At 46.2% G+C, this 20462-nt stretch overlaps 1 protein-coding gene across 10 annotated transcripts in view; it reads right to left on the reverse strand.

Moving 5' to 3' along the window:
• The window catches only part of PPFIA3 (PTPRF interacting protein alpha 3), a 74747-nt gene that overhangs the window by 35322 nt on the left and 18963 nt on the right, over window positions 1-20462 (reverse strand). For 6 of the 10 annotated variants that reach the window (XM_053261970.1, XM_053261973.1, XM_053261971.1 and 3 more), the window contains exons 3-14: window positions 11549-11650; window positions 9623-9787; window positions 9080-9154; window positions 7607-7687; window positions 7179-7397; window positions 6372-6518; window positions 5601-5735; window positions 5345-5428; window positions 3419-3550; window positions 2843-2905; window positions 2273-2352; window positions 951-1095 (exon numbers count right to left, since the gene is read on the reverse strand). In XM_053261970.1, the coding sequence (XP_053117945.1) occupies window positions 951-1095; window positions 2273-2352; window positions 2843-2905; window positions 3419-3550; window positions 5345-5428; window positions 5601-5735; window positions 6372-6518; window positions 7179-7397; window positions 7607-7687; window positions 9080-9154; window positions 9623-9787; window positions 11549-11650 (1428 nt within the window). The remainder of the gene's footprint in view (window positions 1-950; window positions 1096-2272; window positions 2353-2842; window positions 2906-3418; window positions 3551-5344; window positions 5429-5600; window positions 5736-6371; window positions 6519-7178; window positions 7398-7606; window positions 7688-9079; window positions 9155-9622; window positions 9788-11548; window positions 11651-20462) is intronic. The other 4 variants (XM_053261978.1, XM_053261976.1, XM_053261977.1 and 1 more) reach the window with 2 other exon arrangements.

The raw sequence follows: 20462 nt of genomic DNA on the forward strand, positions 1-20462 counted from the left end.
ATTGGTGTCCCGAGTGGGGGAAAGGGCAGTATGGAAGCACCTCTAGGCTTTAGAGCAGGGCTTCACAACTTTGACCCTCCAGCTGCTGCTGAACTACAACTCCCATCATCCCCAGCCAAAGAGGCCAATGTCACAGATGATGAGAGTTGTAAGTCAACAATGTCTAGAGGGCCAAAATTGTGCAGCCAGCCCTGCTTTGGAGTCGGCAGCATGAACTGGCAGAAGGCAATGGAGAGAAAGTACTACCCTCAAGTCACAACCCCCCTGTTTGTTTCTAGGCACTGGGTTCCCTGAACACCAGGAGGTGCCGACACTTTTTCTTTGAAGCATTTTCTGAGGAATTACAAAATTCTGCATGAGGAGCCACAACTGGTGATGGTGGCTGGGGAGATTTCCAGAGCAATAGCTTATAGTCCCCCTAAACCTTTCCTGGCCCTATATCCCTCCCTCTCATAAGTCCTTTCCATGCTTTCTTGAATCTGTTATTTGGTCATTGTTCATCTGTGCCAGAACTAGATGCTATGGAGGATGCTAGGGATGTACATGAATGGCTCATGCATGGGCTGACCGGGCAGGGAGCAGTTGTTGTTGTAGCAGTTGTTGTTGTTGTTGTTATTGTTATTAATTTGATTTCTATACCGCCCTTCCAAAAATGGCTCAGGGCAGTTTATACACAGAAATAATAAATAAATAAGATGGCTGGATCAAACTTGAAGTCTGATGTGGTCAAGTCATTTCCACGGGAACGAGAGGTGTTACCATGGAGAACGAGATGCAGGCCTACTGTTTTTGACAGCAGTCAGGCACCCTCCAGAATGTCTAGACACTCTTCAAACCAAATGATGCAACCCCTAAATCTTGCCATTAGCATCCCCACACTCCTCACTGACTCCTTCCTTTTCAGTGCTGGACTCTTTCCCTTCAGAGCACCCAACCCAGTAACGCCATACCTTGGTGGCCTCATCCTTGACAGACCAGCGGCCCTTCTTTGAACGTCTCGCCACGCCAGCACTGCTGTAATGGTCCACGTGGGCCCCCACGGGCAGCGTGGGCGCCTGGGAGTAACGCAGCTCCAGCGCGCTGCCCGGCAGAGACCTCCGTGGAGCAGAAAAAGAAGACTGTGAGCAAGTGTGTTCAGTCAGAGCAGCAGAGTAAGGCACAGGAGTGACTGAATGACAGGGGTGTTCTAGGAAGCAGAGGACGCTGAACCACATCTGAACCCAAATCCAAAAACCAGTTGAAAAGAGGGCTTTTCCCAGTGATTTGGAACTGAACCTGTATCTAAAATCTCTTGATTGCCTTGAACCTGGGCCAGAACCAAACCCTGAACACAAACAATGGTAATTGGTTCAAAATTAGTGATTCGGTAATTTTGTCTCTTAACTTGAAACTGTAAGATTAACATTTTTTTCCTGTCGTTTTTTTTTATAACCCTGTTTGCACTTTGTTTGTAAATACCTTCAAATTCTTTTAAAAGGCCATTTTTAAAAATAGTGGCTGACATGATGCACAGTCTCCTGCCGACACTAAGGACCTACAGGGGCTGTTGTGCAACATCAAAGGCAGCCCAACAGCATAGGGATGGGGCTGGTGTGGCATGACTTGAAACCGCTTCCGGGCAGCAGTGTAGCATAATTTGCGAAGGGAAGGAGCACTGGGCTGCTGCCCAGAAATGGCTCAGCAACAGATAGTGCTGAACTACAACTCCCATCATGCCCAGCCACAATAAATTGTAGCTGGGGATGATGGGAGTTGTAGTTGAGCAACATCTGGAGTACCACCAGTTGGGAACCCCTGGTTTAAGGTATTCCGCAGCAGCTCCATTGCTAAACTGTCAGGGCTGCCTCTGTAAGTTGCACAGCTGCCCCAGCAGGTCCTTACCGTCGACAGGAGACTGTGCATCATGTCAGCCGCTATATATTTCATCTCAAGTTAATTAGTTAATATTGTTTTCATGTTATAGGGTTACACTACAAGCAGAGGAGTCATATTATTCGACATGGAATCTATCTAGACCGGTTCAGAAGCAGTTCAAGAGCTGGCTACCGAACCACTTTTCAAAGTTGGTATCTGAACTAAAAGTTAGAACCAGGACTAAACTGGGGAGTTAAAAAATACTGATGAGCCTGAACCGGATTTGAACCCACATTTTAAATGGTTCGACTCACTCGTTGTTTACATTGTTCTGTGACAGGTGCCTTCCCCACCCCAAAAATCAGACTTTAAAATCTAAATTGCTGATCATTGTGAAGGAGGGGCGGAGCGTTCTTACCGGGAGTAGCTCGAGACGGGGCGTCCGCGCAGCTGGTCTATTTCCATTTGCATCCGCTCAATCTCAGCTAGTAGCTGCTCCTGCAGGGCAGGTGTAAAAGAGGCCATCAGGACCAGAAAGTAATCTAGCTGACCTCACCCACCATACCTTTTAGATCAGAGGTGGTCCAAAGCATTGCGGGGCCTGAGGTCAGGCACCAAATCTGCCTTGCCCATAATCCTGGCGAACCCCCTTTCAAAACAGACCCTTGCAAGCTTGAAAGTGGCACAGGGAAGAGGAAAGGTTGCCAGCAGCCTCCTGTTTTCTCCCCACAATGCTTGAAAGGGTCAGATCAGTTCCAAAGAGCTGCTCCAAGGGCAGCAGCGTGAGCCATCTTGCACCTGGCTGGTGCCCCAGTAATCTGCAGCCTGAAGTGACTGCCTCACCTTGCCTCATGAAAGGGCCGCCCCTGCTTTAGAGACTTTCAGGTTGCCTCATTCTGGCCCTGCCTCTGCCATTCAACCCACCCTCTCCAGAGTCTATTATTCTCCTCACTCTGCCCATACCCATACCAAACAAGGTCAGTCTCACCTTGTTTGCCAGAAGCTCATCCTGGACCTTCTTCATGTTGGCAATTTCCTCACTCAGTGTATTCTTGGAGAGGTTGTGGTAGGGGAGAAGAAGAAAAGAGAAGAGTTCCATGAGGGCAGGAACACCGAGTCAGGCTTCCTGATAGGATGTTCCACAAGTTCTCCCTGCAGGACCCATCTCCTCTCCACCCACCCTACCAACAGGAAGATGCACTAAAGCCGGGCTAGCTTTCTTGAGGCCTTCCTGAAGAGGGCAGTGGAGCTCTATTGAAGGGCTAGCTGAAGGACCGTACTGTGCTATCCCAGCTCCTGTTTTACATCCATCTCTTTTTTTGCAGTGGCTCGTAATGTCACAAACAGCTCCACTTGCAGCCAAAGCCCCTCTGGAGGCACAGTTGCCTAAGCAGCTTTCATGTCCTCTTCTGTCTGTCAGATGGTTGGGTGAGAACTTCAGACAGTGCCACCTTCTGCTTCTTCCGCTGGGTTTTATCCAACAGACACAGAGTTGCTCTGAAGACCTCTCTCTTCAAACCCTGACTCTACAATCTCCCACCATATATACACCACGCATGTCTACCTTCTCCTCCAGGGCGCCCATTCGTTCCTTCAGGTGCAACTGGAGACGCTCGTTGGATTCAGACAGCAGCTTGTCTACTGTCTCTGAGAGGCGCTTGTTGTGTTCATCATTCATTTTCTCCCTCTGGCGTGCCTATTAATCAAAGAAGAAAGCAGATACTAGGAAGGATTATGCAGGGCCCTTTCTTCAACTGTCAGCACTCATTATCCCCCCCCCACCTTCTCTTCCCATTCACCTCCCAAAAAATGGATACTACTACTACTACTACTACTACTACTACTACTATATTTATATACCGCTTGTCAACCAAAGTTCTCAAAGTGGTTTACACAGAAAAATAAATGATACATCAAGAAGATGGTCCCCTGTCTGCAAAGGGCTCACAAAATCTGAAAAGAGACATAAGGCAAATACCAGCAACAGCCACTGGAGAGACGCTGTGCTGGGGTTGGATAGGGCCAGTTGCTCTCCCGCTGCTAAATATAAGAGAACCACCACTTTGAAAGATGTCTCTTTGCTTAGTTAGCAGGGGTGATACTAACCATAGATACTAACCACAGATACTAACTTCCTCTGTCTCCTGTTGCTCAGCTAGTGACCCCCCGCTGCACACACACACCCCACACACCTTCCCTGCTCATTTTCAGAGTGCTTTACAGGCAAATCTCACCATTCACACACCAAGTATCCGTGGTTCCACGTATCTCTGTAGTGGGGTAATCGTCACCCGACCTCAGCATAAGCCAGGTGGGGCAGGGGAGGACAATAAATGGTTAATTCCGCATATCTGTGGGTTTGGAGTCCGACCTCCGAGGCCATTTCTGGCCAGCATTTTCTCAAACAGAGCCGTTTTGTGGCTCATTTGTTTTTAAAACCCACCCCCACCCCGGCAGAAAAACAGCGATTTTAGACATTTGGGGGCATTGTGGGACACCTGCAGACCAGTGAGGCATGGTAGGACACTTTGTTTCAGTTATTTTAGCTCTTTTAAAAATGGGTTTGGGGCTATTTTTAAGCTTCTGGAAACCTCCCCACCTCCCCACACACACAAAATCCCATTGACTTAATGCCCCGTTATCCATGGTTCCGTTATCCACGGTTGTATAGGAGAATGGAATCCCCGCGGATAAGGGGGTCCGCCTGTACTGTCTTTGTCCTCACAAAAGCCCTGCAAAATTGGTAACCATATTGCAGGCAAGGAAACTGAGACCGAGAAAACTGCTGGCCTACACTCATAAGTTACACAGGAAGCTGCTTTATACTGAGTCAGGGCATTGGTTCATCCAATTTGTTATTGTCTACACTTACTGGCAGCAGCTCTTCAAGGTTTCAGGCAGGAGTATTTTCCCAGCCTAGCCAGAGATGCCAGGGATTGAACCTGGGGCCTTCTGCATGCAAAGCAGATATTCTACCGCTGAGCTTCAGTCCTTCTCCCAAAACCTCCCCACGCCTCTCCACCAAGTCTATGGCCATGGCTTCAAAGGCCTGCTCTCCAACGGATCAAACCAGCAGTCTCTCTCATGTCTACTGTTATCCTTAGCACCACCTTCAACAGAAGTGTCTCCACAACCAAGTCACTCCCACAAAGCAAAGAGAGTGCCCAACTGGAGAGGGTCATCTCCTCCAAGCCACAACCCCTGCTAACTGGGCAAAGAGGCACCTTTTAAACATGGTGATTCTCTTTATTGAGCAGCGGGGGAGTAACTGGCCCTATCCACCCCCAGCACAGCATCTGTCCAGTGACTGTTGCTGGTGTCTATCTTATATTTCTTTTTTAGATTGTGAGCCCTTTGGGGACAGGGAGCCATCTTATTTATTTATTTCTCTGTGTAAACCTCCCTGAGCCATTTTTGGAAGGGCGGTATAGAAATCGAGTAAATAAATAATAATATCAGACTCCATCCCCACTTCCCATCTTGCCCTCACCCTTTGGAGCTCTTGGTTTTTCTCTTCCAGCTGAGCTTCAAGTTGACGCAAACGCTCCTCAAAATTCCCATGGCGCTCCTCTGCCTAGAGAGTAGGGGGTGAAAGAGAGGGTTAATCCATGCCCTATTTTTCCTGATTGCTTGGACTCTTCTGCCCATATCCACTGTGACCCATTCGCCAATTTCATCCCTCTTGTTGGCACTTCCTCAGCCGCTTGACACTGAGCACTGAATTGCCTCCCCAATTCACCAAATACCTTGTTGAGGGCAGCCACTCGCTGAGCCAGCTGGGCCTCTATTTCGGGCAACGTTTCAGCCTTCTGGAGGGTTTGCTGAAGCTTCTGTTTGGCGTCTTCCAGCCAGTCTTGCAGCTGCCTGTTCTTTTCCTCACTCTGCACAGAGGAAAAGATGACACCCAAAGGCCTCGTCAAAGTATGAAACCCCATGCAATGACCCCAACAACCTGCAATGCATTGGACAGAGAAAATGACAGGAGGAAACCTGGGAAGCCGGGTGCAGACGCGGTGGTGATGGAAAATAAGTGCATCTCAGCTGTCTGTAGAGCTATGGAAGGTGCTAGAAGAGTCAGGACCAGGAAGTGGGACCTTCCATGTCCACAGAAGTGGGGATAAGAAACAGAAGCTATAGGAAAAGCCAGCAAATGACTGGAAGACATGACAAGACGGTCCCTAGAGCAGGCCTGCTCAACTTAGGCCCCCCAGCTGTTTTTTTGACTACAACTCCCATGATCCCCAGCCACAGTGGCCAATAGCCAGGGATTATGGGAGTTGTAGGCCAACATCTGCAGGAGGGCTGAAGGTGAGCAGCCCTGCCCTAGAGTATCTTCATTATCTGGATCTATGTTCTAGTATCTAGGATGTGTTGGGAAGAGTCAGCAGGGGGAAGTTAAGATGATTTCATAATTGCCTATATGTACTGGAAAAGCTGAGGAAGGCTGCTAAGGACATCCAAACACTAGAATGCGGATGCTGAACATCAGAACAGGCAGCTAGGAAACGAGGACTCACTTGTCTATACAGGGATTCCTTACTGGCCAGTTCATTTTCCAGCTTGTCATTGACATCATGAAGAGAGGTTGCCTCCCTCTGCGCACTCAGGTAGCGTTTCTCCAGCGTGGTGATCCGTTCCTCCATGTCCTCCCGTTGAGCCAGTGCCTGGTCACCCACACAACAAAAGAGAAGGGAGCCATGGAGAAGTGACACGGGGTAGACCATGGACACTGCCCTCCCATCCATGACTGTGAAACACAAGAAACCCTAGCACAGATCCTTCAGGTTGTGAGAGAAAGGAAGATCCACGGTGACTTGTCCACACCTGATAAAGCATTGAGATCCACTCTTTAGGCCCTGCTCAGATCCCCCTGCCGTCAGATGTACAGCAGGTGGGTAGAAGAGACAAGGCTCTTTCAGCGGTAGTGCCTAAAATCTGGAATGACACCCTGAATGACCTCCTGGGAAGAGTTCTGTCTGGCTCCCCACTGTTGCTTGCTTTTTCAGTGGGTAACAAAGCCTGTTTTATTTTCAGTGAGCTTTTCCAAACGCTGCTCTTAAATGAAATGTGTGGCTGCCATTTCTTATTTTTGTAGCAGAGGAGCAGGATATATATATATTTTTAAATAAACAAAGAAAAATTCAGCACACGTTATAAGTTCCAGGATCTGGTTTGGCTGGGCTTTCTTCTTTTTAAAGTTGGGGTTTACAATGGCTGCCCACCAGTTCTCTGAGGAGGAGGGGATATCTGATGATAAATTGCATATTTTAGCTAAAAGGCTACCAGGATGGAGTGGGGAGGTGGGAGGCAGGCACCGCTATTACCTCCTTGAGGTCCCGCTGCAGTTTGGCATTGATCTCTTCAGACTTAATGAGGTCCCGCTGAGCCGTCGCCAACTCTTCCTCAAGTTCAGCCATCTGCCGGCAGAGCATTGTAAGTCGCTCCTTCAGCTGGGACAGTTCTCCTCGCTGGCGCTCTAGGACCTCCTCTAGCTCAGATTCTCGGCCACCACGCCCCAAATCAAGGGAGCCTGATCCATTGGCCTGAACAGTGAAGAGAAGGGGAATGGATTAACATATGCTAGAAATTTCACCCTTGCTCCCCTTCTCAATTTGACAATGGAAGGAATCGCACTGGGGACACCCTGAATGTGCACATGCTTCTGTGCCCCCATCAACCTCTGCATTGCCTTCTCGGCACTTTCCCTCCCACCCCTTCATCCCTGCAAAGTGCCCCTTCCCACACCACTTACACAAATCTGGGCATCTCCCTCTTTGCTGGGGTCATCTAGGCCGGATCGGCGCCGGGCAAGCTGTTCTCGAAGGGCAAGAGACTGCATATAGGAAGGCAGTTAAGAAGAAACCATGTACAGATGTTTCAAATTAAATTAAAATTAATGAATGAGATGCAGGTGGAAATGGACTTGTGACAAAAACAGTCTCTTCAGCAGCACCAGGAAACCTTTTTTAGTTTGAGAAATATATTAACACTATTAACCACTAGCCACTGTGCTACATTCAGATATGGGCCTGATTCAGACAATCCATGGTTTGCTGGATCATGAATACAGCCTGAACTAATGCTGAGTCCTCCTCCCCATCTTTTCTTGTCATCTCATGTACCCTTCAAGAGAGGTATCCTAATTTTGTTGATCTGTCCATACCTGAGAGCTATGGTTTAATTGTGGCTTGCAAATCAGGTCATGAAACCAGGATTTGATCTTGTTTTCAAATCCTGGTTTTTTCAAATCCTGGTTTGTAAATCACAGTTAATCCGCAGTTCCTGGATTCAGACAGCATGCCAAGCTGTGGTTTAAAAAACCTGGGTTCTTGCATCATAGCTCTTCTCCCAAGATGGGGAGATAAGAGCGTGCGGGCTTGGCACTCATTCAGGTTGCATTCACAACCTGGCCAATGAACAAACTATATTTTATTGGATTATCTATTTCAGGAGTACCTATCCAACCATTATGGGTTGCCACCACTCTTTAGTTCAACAAGACTCCCAAAGGCTCTGCCTCCAGGGAACTTGACTAACTTTCGGCTTCTGGGAGGAGGCATGACAACAAAACTAAAATTGTTTGAACTGGCACTTTTTGATGAAGGCAGAGCAGGGGCTAGAGGCACAAAAGCTGTCGCTTTGCTTTCAATTACAGAGGATGGCCAGAGGGGGCAGGCATCTTCTACAGTTCTAAGTGTGCCTTCCCATTAAACTACCCTTGCTACCCTCATTGAAAGAGCACATGAGTAAAAGCCTGGAGCTTTCCCAGACAGCAGACTTTACCGTGGGTTTCCTGGGAAGCTTTACTGAGAGTTCGAAGTTGCCCAAAAAAACCAACCTAAAAAGTGGAATTTTTTACCCCAGATATAAATTGGGCTATACTCAAACACCTGATGAAACCCAAATTGTGTGTGAAGTGCTCCTCAATAGCTCACAGGGACTTCAGGGTAAATTTGGCCGATATGTGAATGCGCCCTCTCCATGCGGACTAAAAGCTGGGTGTGAAAAACGTCCTGGTCCCTAGGTGTCTAGCTTGGACCTTCCTCAACAATAGTGGAGCCTGCATGAAAGCTGTAAAGATGCAGTTTGCACCTCTCAGGTATTTGGCCTCTGGCAGCAGACCAACTTGTAGTGCCAAAAGCACTAAACAACCCACACGTGGTGTCGAAGAAATCTGCCCCAGCACTCCTGGGGGATCCAAATATCTGTTCATGGGTCTTCATACCTCCTGATTGGACATTTCCAGCTCCTCTTCCAATACTGCAACCCGCTCTAATGCTACTCGCAGCCGTTCTCGAACCTGCCACGTACCAGACAGAAATGAAGTGGAGTTAGCATTAGCTGGGTGGTACACTCTCACCTCTCCGCCAGTTGCACAAGCCCTGCCTTCTGCTATATGCGGGGAGATTTTGTTTTCCTTACAAAAATCCCTCAGCCAGCTTTACTACCTCTCTGAAACAATCACCTCATCACTTAATGGAAATATCCGACACGGTGTATGTATATACACACCTATGGCATTTGGGAATCTCAAGCAACAGCTCAGATTTTAACCGAATTGACATTTTACAGTGCTTCCCACCTCCAAATGCATGGGCCATAGGTGGTCTTCACATTTTACTCTGGCCAACAAAACTGTTGGCTGATGGAAGACCAGATGCCCAGTATAGTACAGATAATGTTTATAGAGGTTTAGCACCGAGGACCTGAAGGAATCTCTACCCTCCACCAACCCATTCTGTCCACAGACTTCCCATGCCTCCTTCACCTTCTCATCCAGGGCCTTGTGATGTTCAAAGAGAGATTTGAGGGCCTTCAACACCTCCACCTCGCTGGAGACACCAGCTGGAGATTGGGCCTGGCGCTTCACCACCGTCATGCGGAGGGAGCGTTCGTGTCGTGACACCAGGCATTCCAGGTGTTCTAGCAGCAGCTGGGAGAAATGGACAGACAAGGAAGCCCAAGGGTTAGCAGAGATGATAGGGCTGCACATTGTTGGAGAGGGAAGTCAAACACTCAAATTTCACAGTTAAAGCACACTCTGGGCACACTTCTTTACTTTCCTAAAATGGTCTCCTCTGTCCCTTTAGGTCAGCCAACACTCCAGGACTGGTCTGGAGTACTCTCAGGAATCATCATTAATCTACAGGTAACTACTAAAAGCAATCATGGAGATCTTAATGGCTTGATACTGTGAAGAATATTGGGGTAGGGGGAAATATTGGGGTGGGGTGGGGGACATCTCCAGGAATAGATTCAGCCAGAGTTAGGAATTCTATTCCTTTTCCAAATGGCCATCAACAAGCATCAGCTAACCGGGGTGTGTGTGTGTCCAAAAGCAGGCAAGCTATAAAGACAGCTTTGCTATCCCATGTAATAGTGGGTTCGACCAGGAAAAAAACAACACAAGGAGGGAGGGAGGCAGAAGCGCTCCCACTCTAGAAGAAGGAAAAAAGGGCAGTGTCCCCTCATGAACATTAAAAGAATGAATAGTTAATGACATCTAACACACAAGTGAGCAGAATAATAAATATATGTATTAAAAATGGTAAAATTCTTTTAGTATTCTAAAGGCTGGTTCCCAAGAGGGGGAAAGAGAGGGGGAAAGGAAAGGGTACAGAATACCTTCTTCACAGAGGCTGTAGCTCAGTGGCAGAGCATCTAGCTTCCAGGTTCAATCCCTGGCATCTTCAGGTAGGACTGGGAAAGATCTCTGTCTGAAACCCTGGAGAGTTACTGCCAGTCAGTGTACTGAGCTAGATGGACTAATGGTCTGGCTCCATAGAAGGCAGCTTCTTATATAACAGCACAACAGCCAATTTCACGGCTTACATTTCTGCAGGAGTTCCCCAGTATCAGAGACTCTGCTCTTAGCCCACTCCATTTCAATGGTCCTCTTGCAGATGTTGACCTGCAACTCCACCATGCCTGGCTAGTGGCTATTGTGACTGGGGATATTGGGAGTTGTAGTCCAACAACAGCTAGAGGGCTACAGTGGGAGACTCCTGCAATTAAAACAATAAAAGCTTCTATCAATCGCCTGCCAGCAATGCACCCCGAAGTCCATATATCTGAGTGTGAAAGGGGTCCTACGTGTGTTGTGTGTCTGTGTGTGTAGAGGAATGGTTCCCAATCTGGGTTCCTCCAGATGTTGCTGAACTACAACCCCCAGCATCCCCAGGTACAATTTATTATGACTGGGGATGCTGGGAGTTATAGTTCAGCAACATCTGGAGGAACCCATCTTGCAAACCACTGGTGTAGAGACACTACCACACATTAAACATCTGGGAAATGGAGGGGGATAAACCATGAACATGTAATGGGGAGCAAGTAAACAGGACTTCACTCATCCTCCCACCCCTCACAGGACTTAAGAATGTTGATATAGACCAGGATTTTGCCCTCCAGTTGTTTTTGGACTACAATTCCCATAATCCCCCGTTACCGTGGTAATTTGTCAGTGATTTTGGGAGCTATAATTTGTCAGTGATTACGGGAGCTATAATTTGTCAGTGATTACGGGAGCCATAATCACTGACAATTGGTCACTGCAGAAGGGCAAAAGTTGTGTAGCCCTGGTATAGACTCATAAACTCTGTAACAATTAAAACCTAACATGCCAATATCTAGCAGATTCGGGATTTCAAAACAAAGTTAGGAGCTAGATCTCCTTGTCCCTTCCCCTGCTCACCCGTGTGTTGTTACGTTCTGCCTTCAGCTCCGAGATCTCCTCCTCGCGCTCTGACAATTGTTCCCGGCACAAGTTCAACTCCTTAGTAAGCGCTGCAAATTCCTAGTGGAGAGGACAGATGGTTGTGATGTGGAGAGACAACGGAGGGGAATTAAAGATTCTTCTTCCCCCTGCATCGAGTGTTCTTTATTGCACATCAGGCTCTCTGCATAAGTCACCAGTATCCTAACTGGTAGGAAAGTCACCTCAGCCCCACATGCCTGGATTAATCTGAATCTCTCTCTATACAACTGACCACACCCAAGCCAACAAGAGGATTTTAAAATGCAAAAATGAGTTGAGATGGCTGTTTGCCTGGATAATGGGTAGGTTGCAGAACTGGAAATGAGCTGGTTTGGGCACAGGCAGTTTCCCATGAAAACTCCAGTCTCTACAGCCAAACACAGGAGAGGCAACGGAAGCTTGAGCGAACCACTTGGCTTCTTCATGTGCTTCCAACACGTTGGATTGGCTTATCTAGAAAGCTGACTACAGAACAGGGTGGGGGATCTTGAGGTACATCTCTCAGCTAATGTACTATATGTCTTTTTCTGTATAATCAAGTTGGATGGGTGGGCTGCTTCTCTCTACCACCTCTTGGTTGGTGGGCCAAGGGATATCACTGATGCAGAAGACTGGTGCCACAGGGGACACTGGACCACGGAGGTCCGTAAAGGATGAGTCTGCTGGTCACTGTAATTGGCAGAGGAGGCCTTCTTCCACAACTCCCCCACCCCTGCCCTGCATCCAAGGAGCAGCCAGCAATGTGGGTTTTCTGGAAATGATTAACTGGAAAACCCTCTGGTGCACTAAATAGATTGTGATCCAACTTCGCATGCCTGACTTGTATATTTGGTGGACAATTTTTTAAAAGTACCCCATTTTAATTTTATATGAAAATCTCATTTTTTTCTAAAAGCCACAAGTATTTGAACTGAAATGCTTGAATAGGACAGCATTTAATGTGATATAAACATCATTATTAAAGTTTTGTGGAAATTATCTTTATTGGAATATTTTAAGAAGTTTATTGGAATCTTTCCAGAGCTCCTTTTCCTGCTTTACTAAATTAAATTATTCTTAGTGAACCCAGTAACAAAAATGGCTGAATTTTATCCAGAAATGTATTGTGCCAATCTTGGATAAAAACCATTTGTGCACAAACACACTGCTTTGCTGTCTCCCTTCTGTATACCTTATGCAATTTGTTAATTTCACCATAATTGCAGTGTCCCATACCTTAAAAATCCACTCATCCCATGATGGAGGCTTTGAATTTTTTCAACCTCTAATTGTGGTTAATCTAGCTACAGACAAAGGATGATTGATCAGTTCTTTATCCTCCTTCCAAATCATTGTGTCCAAGTCTTCAAACAAAAAAGTCAAGGGAAACATGATGTTTCCCTTGATTTTTTATAATGAAAGTAATGCAAGAATTATTAATAATTAAGGATTAAAAAACATTAATTTAGAGTTAATTATGAAGTAATATTGAATAGATTAATATTGGTTGTACAGCTATTAATATATTCATTTTTGTCTTGTTTTACTAGTTTTAAATTTTTAATAAAAGTTTATTGGTATACTTTAAAAAGTTTAAAGACACACAGTAACACTTTATACCAGGACCTAACAAATTTTTTTGGATCTAGGAGCCAGCCTAAAAATTTAGGAGCCAGATAGTGGACACCTGACAAAATTACTGAACTTAGTAACAGACATTATGAGTGGGAGGGTCAATGGGCTTCTCTTTATCCCCTTTATAAGTGACATACTTAGAACAGAAATGGGGCTACCCGGGACAAATAAAGACTTTATTAAATAACTCTACCTCTGAATATCCTAGTCTAGGTGTCATGGTTAAATTTCTAGGCGCCATGGCTCCTGGGCACCTGGGATTTCTCAAGCCCTGCTTTATACAATGTATGTTTTGATACAAACACTTCCAACCTCCCCAGCTCAGCAAAATATATGAGATGATGTTTTGAGCATTTGTTGGAAGGAAAACCAAAACTAATCAGTGTTAGTTTTGCTTTTTCTTACTGTTAGGAATGGAATACAGATTCTAGTTCTGGCTGTGCAAGTAAAAAAAAATCAATCAGGTGAGTTCATAACTGGATTTTTCACTTAAATTATGTGTATCTTGGTTTTATTTTACTCCCAGGTAAAAATCAATAAGGCTATGTGTGTACGCAACACATTTTTGCTTCTAGGGCTGCCAACCCTCCAGGAAGTCTCCAGGAATAAGCATCAATCTCTAGGTCACTACTGAAACCAATCCTGGAGATTTTAATGAATTGAACTTGTGAAAAATATTGGAGGAAACATCCCCAAGAATAATTTCCATCAGAACTGGCAACCCTACTCGCTTCCCTAGAGATAATCACCCCACAAAGTTAATTATAACTTTGAAACTGTCTTACTTGCCTGATATTGTACTGTCATCCATTCATTAGGGTATATTGTTCAATAAAATTAATTGGTCTTTAATCGGGGAAAATATAGCAGTGGAAAGCTTTCCACCCAGCATCACTGGGTACAGTTGGTACAGACATGAGAGAGGTCTTCTCAACAACAATGCACACTCTCTAGAACACCCTGTTCAAAGGAATCTGTTTAACATTCTCTTTATTGATATTCTAATGCGTAAGTAAGACTTTTCCTTTTTAAAATATTAGTAAGCATTTGTCCTGGATGGATTTGATTCAGTTCTTCTCTTATTTTGTGAGTTGTGGGGTCGTCCCCCGCCCCCCCCCCGCCCCCGACTATTGCTCTATTTTCTATTCTAACAGTTTTATTTTACTGCAAACTGCCTTGCGTGGTCTTGTGGTAGCAAACATGACTTGTCTCCTTAGCTAAGCAGGGTCTGCCCTGGTTGCATATGAATGGGAGACCAGAAGTGTGAGCACTGTAACATATCCCCCTTAGGTGGATGGAGCCGCTCTGGGAAGAGCAGAAGGTTTCAAGTTCCCCTCCTGGCTTCTCCAAGAAAGAGCTGAGAGAGATCCCTGCCTGCAACCTTGGAGAAGTTGCTGCCAGTATGTGAAGACAATACTGAGCTAGATAGAACAATGGTCTGACTCAGTATATGGCAGCTTCCTATGTTCCTAAGTTTTCTGGACCAGAAAGGTGACATATAGATACAGGCAAACCTTGCCATACGCAGCCCCGACATCCACAGTTCCACGTATCCACACTCAGGCAATTGATACCCAACCTCAGTATATGTGCGGGGGCAGTGAGCGGGTTAAATTTCCCATATCCACGATTTCGGGGTGGCCAGAAATGACCTCTGAGGTCATTCCAGCCACCATTTTGCAACACAGAGCCATTTAGTGGCTCTTTCGGGGGGCGGGAGTTACTGTGATTTTTTGCGAGAAAATAGTAGATTTGTGGCTTTTGGGGGGCATTGCTGAACAGCTGAAGACCTGCAAAGCATGGTATGGCATATCGTCATTGCAATTATTTGGGCCGTTTTTAGCCTTTTTTTGCCCTGTAGGAACCTAACCCTCCAATTGCCATCGACTGATTGTCTCGTTACCTGCTGTTTCATTACCCGTGGAAATCAGTGGGAATGGAACCCCCCATGGATAATGAGGTCCACCTGTATAGGTATTTCAATTCAAGGTGCTGGTTTTGACCTTTAAAGCCCTTAATGGCTTAGGGCCAAGATACCTAAAGGACTACCTACTCCCACAGATAGGGATGTGCACGAACCTGTTCGGAAGCCATATTACAGGCCTCCGAACAGGTTCGAACACCCAGTGGTTTGGAAGGTTCGAAGGCGCAGGGGGAAATTCTCCTCCCCCTGCCTTCAAACAGACCCCCACTGGTTCCGTGCACATCCCTACCCACAGAGCAATCCTGGCCTGTGAGATCATGTAGAGAGGCTCTCTTGTGTGTCCTGCCACTATCTGAAGTATCACTGTCAGTGACGCATGGGTAAGCCTTCTCACCCAGCTCCGGGTGACATAAAGTAATGGTTATTAGGGATGTGCACGAAAAGTCTTCGGCACCGGTGGGGTTAGTACTTTAAGGGCGGGGGAGGGTGTACTCACACACACCCCGCCGCATTTCACCTGCCAGCGCTCTGTAAACTTCAAGCCCCTCGGGGCGGCAGCGTTCCTCCCTGACGCCCCGTTCCCCCCATCAACCGGAAGTGGCTGGAAGTTGCGAGCGCGCATGCGCCCGTTGTGCATGCACGTGCATGGCAGACGGGTGCGTGCATGCACGTACGACAGGGATGCACTTCCAACGGGGGGAATGGGGCGGCAGGGAGGAACGCTGCCGCCCCAAGGGGCTTGAAGTTTACAGAGCGCTGGCGGGGGAAATGCGGTGGGGGGGTGAGTACACCCTCCCCCACCCTTAAAGTACTACCCCCGCCAGTGCCGAAACACCGAACACCGCCCCAGCCCCGAAACGTTTTGGAGGCCTTTACAATGGCCTCTGAAATGTTTGGGGCACATGCCTAATAGTTATTACCTTTAAAGCCCTGAACAGGTTAGGGACGGGTTAGGCACCTTTTCCTGCAAGATCTCTACCACTCATTAAGATCATCAGGAAATGTGCAATTTCAGGTGCTACCAGTTTATCGGGTGGCAACTTGGGATCAAGCCTTCTCAACTGTCGCCCCTAGGTTGTCGAACCTATACCCCCCTGGCAGGCGCGGGCCGGGAACGCACCTCCGGGAGGTGGGGGGGCGGCAGGCGGCTTCTTTAAGTGGAAATGGAGCTGGTGCTCCGTGACGCCCAGCAGCCCCTGGGGTGGGGAATCACCTTCCCCACTCACCTGGCTCCCATGGAGGCGAACCCCCGCCAGCGGCCAGGTGAGTGGCGGAAGCGATTCCCCGCCGTGGGGGCTGCTGGGCGGCATGGAGCACCAGCTCCGTTTACACGTAAAGAAGCCGCCCGCCCTGCCCCCTGGAGGCACGTTCATGGCCCGCGCCCGCCCCCTGGGTATAAGAGGTTTATCGTCTTTGGAGGCCTTCAAGGGAGCCGTAAAGACCCATCTTTTCAGCCTAGCTTTTAATAATAATTAACTGGTTTTAAAAGGTTTTAAAATGTGTTTTATGTTAATATTTTAACTGCTTTTATTTTATGTTTTAAGTTAATATTTTAAATGGTTTGATTTTTTTAATGTAAACCGCCCTGAGCTGCTTTAGGATGGGTGATATATAAATAGAATAAATAAATAATAGATAATATAAATCTTTTAAAGATAATCAATCAATCAAATCAATCAATCTGCAGGCCTTGGCATGGCAGAGCCAGAAGCTGATGCAGGGGACATTGTTGTGTGTTCTGGATTCCAAGGGAAGGGCCCAGTTTTGCTGGAGGGTACTTTGACAAGGGGGTGAAGAGCGGTGGGCCAACCCTTTCCCCCTTGCCATCACAATGGCTTGCTGCCATCACACTTCACTGCTAAGGAAGATGCTGGTCCACACCCATCTCCTGCCTTTCAGGCCAGCAATTAAGAGGCCAGAATTTGAACCATGGCTTCCAGTTCTGGTTTAGAGGCAAACTATGATTTGCAGTAGTCACAGTTTGCCTAATTTGGATACAACAGCATTCCACTAACTAGCAAGTGAGAGTAGGAACTGAAGTACATGAGAGGAGGAAGGAGAAGAAGGGAACATGCAAGCCCAAGGCACAGCCTTGATGGCCAAGTCATGGTTTGGCTGTGACATCTGAACTGAGCAGGCCAATGTGCCTAATCAAGGATCCAAATTCTGCATTCCTGAGCTATTGGTAACAGTGGTTTATCTGGGACTTCCATTCATTCAGTTGCCCTTCAATAGAGTGCTTAAGGGTTATGAAACACTGGGAAAATCGTAAGGCAAAGTGTAGAGATAACCATAGAGCAAACCATAGTTTAAATGTAGATGCAACAAATGTAGAACAAACCATAGTTTAAAAACCAAGAATTCAAACCATGAAACTTTTTCTTTCAGGAACTAAGCATGACCGAGGAGTGACTCCTAAGGGAAGCACACACAATGGTGGTCAAGAAGGAACTGAACAAAAGGGCACTCTGCCACCAAAGATACCAAGCACACTTGGTGCATGAAAGGCAGAGCTACAGAGAGCCTTGGGGAGCTTGAAAATCCTTCCGTGGGAGCTACTGCACGGGTGCATAACCAGAGCTGGACTGGGGGCACTGAGAGGGTGGTGGAATGTATGTGGGAAGGGTGTCGGGTTTTGAGCAGAATGGGTACATAAGGGTGGGAGTATTCGCTGCTGTCGAGTGTGGTGGGGCACAGGTGCGCCCTGCAGGTGGGACGCACCGGAAATATGCCCTGTTGCCCTGTGGGCCCATCCGAGCCTGCACATAGCCGGATCACCGCAAAGATCACCTATTACAGGTAAGCAACCTGTTTTTCTGTTTCTTTAAAATGATAGAGGAGGAATGTGGCATTTTTAAAACACATCCTATGAATCTAACTCTGCATCCTTCCAGACAGAGGGCTTTTTGTGCTCATTTCTATGGATTTCTGCATTGAACTGCATGTGGAAGAGAAACCTAGCATCCACATGCAGCAGTTTTTGTGGGTGGATGGGGTGGGAGTTGTACTAGCTGCTATTCTGACTCGCTGCTCTTCTAGTGAGTGGAACCGTTATCAGTTGATTGTCTCTTCCTGCCCCATACCTCCTGTCCTGACAGAGTCTGGGTTTTTAAAAAAAATTATATTCTTTTGTCACGTAAATCCAGTGAATCAAATATTTCAAACAACCACCACCACCACCTTCTGCCAAGACTCCTGTGGAGCTTGGAAAGGAAGAAACAAACAAAAGAAATGTTCAATGTGGTTTTAAGTGTCTCCTGTTTTCTGGACATTGATGCTGACCATTAATAAATTACTTCCTCAAATAGTTTCCTCTCATGGAACCTTCCACTTGACTTGGCTGTAATCCTATTCACACTTATGGGCCTTTCTTCTGAGCAAATACTATTATCCATAGATTGTGCTGTCAAGAACAATCATTTCCTCCTTTACATTTTTTAAATCTTAAGTTGCCACTTTTGCATACTTTCAATTGGGGGCAGGGGGAGGAATAAGTGATATAATGCTATTCCTGTTATTTTTGCTTTGGCTATAGACCATAATAGAAAATCACTAAAAATGCTTCCCTTTTTTTGTTTCTAGGCAGAATGGGATAAAAATTGCACACATAATTTACCCTTGTGAGGGTAGGTATGTGCAGGGGGTTCTGTGCATGCACACTTTAAAATTTGGGATTAATTTTTTTTGTTATTTAAATTGCCGTGATCATAATAGATGGGACAGGAACAATGCTTTTTTTAAAAAAACCAACCAACACCAAACCTCTCTAATTATCCACATCAATGCACAACACACCCTACCCCAAAACTTGTGATTCTTCTCTCTCTCCCCACTTTTTGGGAGGAAGCCCCATTGCCAGCAATTAGGCTTACATTAATTTATTTATTTTTATGGATTTAATTTATATACTGCCTAGGTGGTTCCATAGCCCAGGAGCCACTACAGAGAAGGCCTATTCCTGAGTCACCACCAGACGAGCTGGCAGCATCTAGAGACGAACCTCTCTTGATGATCTTAATGTGCTGTGGGGATCATGCAGAAGGTGGTGCTCTCCCAGGTAACCTGGCTCTACGTCATTTATTAACATCTAAATAAACATGAATAGGAGCATTTTTATTTAAATAGGAATCCATTTTTATTTTTTAAAAATTAAAGCTGGGGGGTGGGGGGAGAAGACCAAAACAGAAATAATGCCGGGTTCTGTTAAAAGAAAACTGAAAAGGACAATTACTGCAAGTAGAGTGGCAAAGGTGCACTGAAGTGTAGAAAAGGGAGGAAACATGCTCTTGGAAGCCAACCCTTATACTTTTAATCTTTTCATACTTTTAATCCTTTTAATGTTGGGTTTTAAATAATTCTAATGTTTATATTATTTTAAATGTGAACCGCCCAGAGACGCAAGTTTTGGGCGGTATAGAAATATGTTAAATAAATAAAATAAAATAAATAAACCCTCCTATACTACTAAAAGTAAAGTTGTGCCGTCGAGTCGATATTGACTTCTGGCGACCACAGAGTCAGTCATGTGGTTTTCTTTGGTAGAATACAGGAGGGGTTTACCATGGCCATCTCCCGCAAAGTATGAGATGATGCCTTTCAGAGAGCCAGTGTGGTGTAGTGGTTAGAGTGCTGGACTAGGACTGGGGAGACCCGTGTTCAATCCCCATTCAGCCATGATACTAGCTGGGTGACTCTGGGCCAGTCACTTCTCTCTCAGCCCAACCTACTTCACAGGGTTGTTGTGAAAGAGAAACTCAAGTATGTAGTACACTGCTTTGGGCTCCTTGGAGGAAAAGCGGGATATAAATGTAAAAATAATAATAATAAATAATAATCTTCCTATATTTCTGCTGCTTGATATAGGCATTTCCCATAATCTGGGAAACATACTACTGCAAATATTTATATACTGCCTTTCAACAAAGGTTCTCAAAGTGGTTTACACAGAAAAATAACAAAGATGCTTCCCTGTCCCCAAAGGGCTCACAATCTAAAACAAACATAAGGTAGACACCAACAACTACTACAGAAGGGATGCTGTGCTGGGGTTGAATAGGGACAATTGCTCTCTCCCTGCTAAGTGTAGGAGAATCAACACTTTAAAAAGTGCTTCTTTGCTCAGTTGCAGGGGTATAAATCACCACTTACACAGAAAATCCCTCCTTGTCAGACCCAGACAAGATGCACTAAGATCCATCTACAACAGGGGTAGGCAATCTTGGCTCTCCAACTGTTGTTGAACTACAACACCCATAATCCCTAGTCACAGCCACATTACATTGTGGTTGGGGATGATGGGCACTGTAGTTCAAC

The sequence above is a fragment of the Hemicordylus capensis genome, chromosome 6, assembly GCF_027244095.1.
Source record: "Hemicordylus capensis ecotype Gifberg chromosome 6, rHemCap1.1.pri, whole genome shotgun sequence".
In the NCBI taxonomy this organism is placed as follows: Eukaryota; Metazoa; Chordata; class Lepidosauria; order Squamata; family Cordylidae; genus Hemicordylus; species Hemicordylus capensis.